The following is a 4483-nucleotide window of genomic DNA, read 5'->3' as shown; positions in this document are numbered from 1 at the left end:
CCTTGTAATGACCGTGCCGCCATTCTCCAAAGCAGCAACAGGCGCCGCTTTCTGCGTCTCTGAACACCCCGGAAGTACACGCACTCGTTATAACCAGCACTGAAACAATCAAATAAAAATTCCTTTCGTCCGCCTTATCTCCTCTCCACGCAGACTTTACACACACTCCTACACCTGCTAGCTAGATAAAGTTTTTAGACTCCCTATCAAGGATATTCTTCTTATTGCATACGTACAAAAAGTGAAACATTCTCTCTGTTTTCTCTTCAAAGGACAATCAAATAGTGGTTAAAATTGTTATGGTGTTCAATACATTGAACCTCTTTCCCACAAATCACAGCCCCATGCTTGGGGAATTAAAAGAAACAAAGGCGAAGAAAGGAAATAATATAGGTTGAAAGTTGCCATACAATTTTAGTTTACAAACATGCTGTCTCTTGTCAAGGGCTCAGGTCCTGTAACTGTCTCCTAACAACACCTTATATGAACAACATCGCTCTTTCTTTCATGTAACTCATTATGAGATATGGCTGATCAACCACTTTGCTCATAAAAAAGACCTTGTTATGGCAGTATCGAAAAAATGTCCTTGTGTTCATGTTGAAAAAGTTTGTTCTGACTATTCTATGTTATGGTTGTTGGAAGAAATTCTTATCTGAATCAAAGAACTCGTGCCACAAAGGTTAAGGGGTTGATACTCCTACGTCCCAGCTCCAGTCTGTCCTATGCTCAGACTTTCACAGATGCCGGAGACGCCAGCAGTACAACGCCTGTGATGGTCAAGGTGACCAAAACAAAACACGTGAGTAGAAGACGATCAGTAATCTGCGCCACCTGCTGCCATTCCAGTTTAATCCCCTCTCGTTTATCCTGCTCCGCTAATCGTATGTCATTACGCTCAATTGTCTGATAAACTCGTTGAAGAACTCGGGAAAAATACGCCTCGAAGCCTGTGAGCTCGGTATTTTGCTGTTCCGAGGAAGAGCCACCGTTGCCATTGGAACTCCGAAAGGAGGTAAATGCCCGTGGCACGGCACCGTTGCTCTGAAAAGATTCACTGTCCAGGGGCAGTTCAACGCGGTTTAGAGGCGACATCTCGTGGGTTTGTTTCAGCTCCTGGGAAAAGACGAGAAAACTTTTATCAGCGGAAGAAATGGTAGGATTGATTATCAATTTTTATTTCTGGAAGGGTGGTGAGTGTGATTATCTGTAATTGTAAATTAATGATTTAAGACGCTTAAATCTTTTAAGAGAAATCAGGTAGGGTAAACATTTAGAAACCAGACAAACTCAATAAAATGTACAAGCTGAACTGGGAAACGCCTGAGACGACACCAGCGTAATCTCCTAATACCATGGTAAAGTACACAAACCCCTTCTTAAAAAACAGACACAAACAAAAAGGAAAACCTTTCTCTTCAAGCCTGACAATTGCGAACGTGCATTCTGTTTCTTAAGACAGAAGCAATATCGTCAATTCATACATCTAAACAGAAATAATCTCGACATTTCAGAAAGGAACACGTGCATGTGCTGGTTTATTTCCATCACAATAAGCAGATTGGTTTGAAATCTGTGCAGCCGACGGTATGAACGACGGCATGAATGACAGTATGAACAATCTGTTTCCTGTATTTGGGTCTTTTGCTGTGTGGACAACTTAACTTTACCAGCTCAAAATAGCAGTAAGTCTTAAAACTCATAAATACCCACCCGTAGTGGAGATTCTTGAAAAGTTGAGATAGATAGATAGATAGATAGATAGATAGATAGATAGATTGATAGATAGATAGATAGATAGATAGATAGATAGATAGATAGATAGATAGATAGATAGATAGATAGATAGATAGATAGATTGATAGATCCGTGTCATTTGCGATCTTCAATAAAGACAGATTAGATTAGATAGGAAAAGATGATTGTGAACTCATTTCTCGGATGGTTAAACTAGTCACATAATTAAGTAGAGAAACATTTTTCAGATAACGATCCACGCAGTTGCGAGCGCCGTAAAACCCTATACTACTATTACTACTAGATAACGATCCGTGTCATTTGCGATCTTCAATAAAGACAATTATTACATAAATAAAAAGTGAGACAAAAACACTCAGAAAATGACTGAACCATTCTAGTGACCGTCAGTCTTTCTTTTGTTTGCTTAAATTTCAGTGCAGTACGTACAGTATACTGTAGTTCTTTATATACACCATTTAGTATGTATCCATTATAATATGAAGAAGAGCCTCCCCTTAAACTTATATTTTTTCATTGGCGGGCGCTCTTAAGTGGTTTGCTCCTTCTTTCCAATCAAACATATTATTGTCCTTATCTCTGCTTTTTCTTGTATCTTACTCTCCTGCAACACATCTGTTCTTCGGCACGTATATGTCCTTATTGTATTACAAGTGCCGTAAAACTCTTACTAAAACTAAACAAGAAGTCTTATTGTATATTTCTTTTGTCGTTCTTTTAAGGCCATCATGCACAGTCATTTTGTGATAACTGTAGAGAGATGTTCTCAAGAATACCATGTTTAGTTGGTCAGTGTCCTGTTGGTTTGCCACTTTAAAGCGGATGTAGTTTGATGCTCCTCCTGGTGTTCCATTGCAATCGGGGGTGAACTGTAAAATCATAAATACGTCTTGATTACTGAAGATAGGGACAGAGGAGAGAGAGACGCAGAGAGAGAGAGAGAGAGAGAGAGAGAGAGAGAGAGAGAGAGAGAGAGAGAGAGAGAGAGGGGGAAAAGAGAGAGAGAGAGAGAGAGAGAGAGAGAGAGAGAGAGAGAGAGAGAGAGGGGGGGGGAGACTGAGACAAAAGAGAGAGAGAGAGAGAGAGAGAAAGAGAAAGAGAGAGAGAGAGAGAGAGAGAGAGAGAGAGAGACAGAGACAGAGACAGAGACAGAGAGAGACAGACGTGACGATTCACTCGATACTAATCATTACCCCGCGTTGTAAAGACAAAGCTGTCAAACCGTCGTCTGGACATTGGAGCAGGACATATCATAATAGAAGACAAGATAAAATAAAACTTTTCTTAAATAAAGAGCTGAATATCAATTTGTTATGGATGTTATTTAAAGGGAAAGATCAAGTCAGTATCTTAATAATAATGCTTCTTCACGATAGTGAAAAAGGATAAATCTAAAGTCATCTCTAAGATGACACCAATTGGTATGTTTTAATTGAATGATAAACCTATGAATGTGTACATTTCTGTTTAAACGGAAAGTGCCGTTCACGGATCATAAACTCATTGAGATATTGAACCCTATATGCCAAATAAAGCATAGTGACTTTATAATTTTAAAGTCCACTTTAAAGAGAATGAAAACTATCTCCTAAAACAACGTCTTATCTTTTACCAGTGGACGATCTATGCAGATCCACACTTGGTACTTACCAAACTTACGTGTTTCTCGTCCCATGTATCCACTTTCATACAGAACATTTTGGCGAGAAAGTCAAAGCAGATTTTCTTGATGACCATTGGCACGGCTTTACCTCGTGACCCTTTGTGATGAATATTTAACGTGAACACCGTCATTGCCGTGGCAAACGACACGATGAATATCGTCATTCCATAATAGATCCCTGGGGAAATATAAAATGAAACCAAAAACAATGTAGGTGTTTTGCGATTTTACGCCCCCTTGAACACAGTTTAGATAATTTAAGAAGAGGGTTTCGAAAATAACACTATCAGAGAGGGAAACAACGCCCCAGCTGAAAGAATGTATGCTTCCCGGGAAGCTGAGAATGTTTCGGAGTGTTCTATGGTCTGCTGGGGTAATAATATAGTGTAAAGCGCATAGAGCCTGATGTTGAGCGAGGATATGCGCTATACAAATGCTATCTATTATTATTATTATTATTATTATTATTAAGAACAAGGTACCCGATAAACATTCCCCCCACACAATATTCAAACTCAGATCTTATGTGTGCGACTGCAAAGTGCCTAATCCCTACACCACAGAAACCGTAATAAGAGTAGTAGTTAGTCATAAAGCCTGTGATAATATATTAAATTAGGTATCGTACTCTTTATGTTAGAAGAAGCACGGAATCGTCAATTCATAATTATTCCCCCGTCGACACACTTGGCAGGCAACTGATCGCCACTACTACTGTTAGTCCAGCAACATTTGCTTTTAAAAATGGGTTTACGGAAAGGAGAGAACAAGGGGGGAAGGGGGGGGGGGGTGCCGAAACTCCACAACCCACGAGCATAACGTATAAACCTCAAGGGGTGAAATATTTTCCTACCAACGTCAATGCTCAAGTAAAATGCTTTGATGCTTGTAAGTTCTTAATCTCCTCATCGAAACTATTTGAACATTTAGGTGGCAAGACGAGGTTAACCGCGATACTTTCCGTTACAAAAACGGAGGCGGTCGATTAAAAGAAAATACAATAAAGAGCTCAACAAAGAAGGACCCATTCCCCTTGTGGGAATTCACGTATCTGCTTGAAAC

General features: G+C 39.6%; 1 protein-coding gene across 1 annotated transcript in view; it reads right to left on the bottom strand.

The window, feature by feature from the left end:
• Positions 1–325: 325 nt before the first annotated feature.
• LOC101853763 (ligand-gated ion channel 4-like) overlaps positions 326–4483 on the bottom strand; it is a gene marked incomplete in the record, with an annotated part of 92187 nt that continues 88029 nt past the window's right edge. Inside the window, 3 exon segments of the mRNA NM_001280817.1 lie at positions 326–1116; positions 2535–2627; positions 3418–3599. Of these exon segments, the coding sequence (NP_001267746.1) occupies positions 730–1116; positions 2535–2627; positions 3418–3599 (662 nt within the window).

The sequence above is a fragment of the Aplysia californica genome, unplaced genomic scaffold, assembly GCF_000002075.1.
Source record: "Aplysia californica isolate F4 #8 unplaced genomic scaffold, AplCal3.0 scaffold00039, whole genome shotgun sequence".
Taxonomy (NCBI): Eukaryota; Metazoa; Mollusca; class Gastropoda; order Aplysiida; family Aplysiidae; genus Aplysia; species Aplysia californica.
Note: the sequence above shows the minus strand (reverse complement) of the source record. Positions and strands in the feature narration are given on the sequence as shown.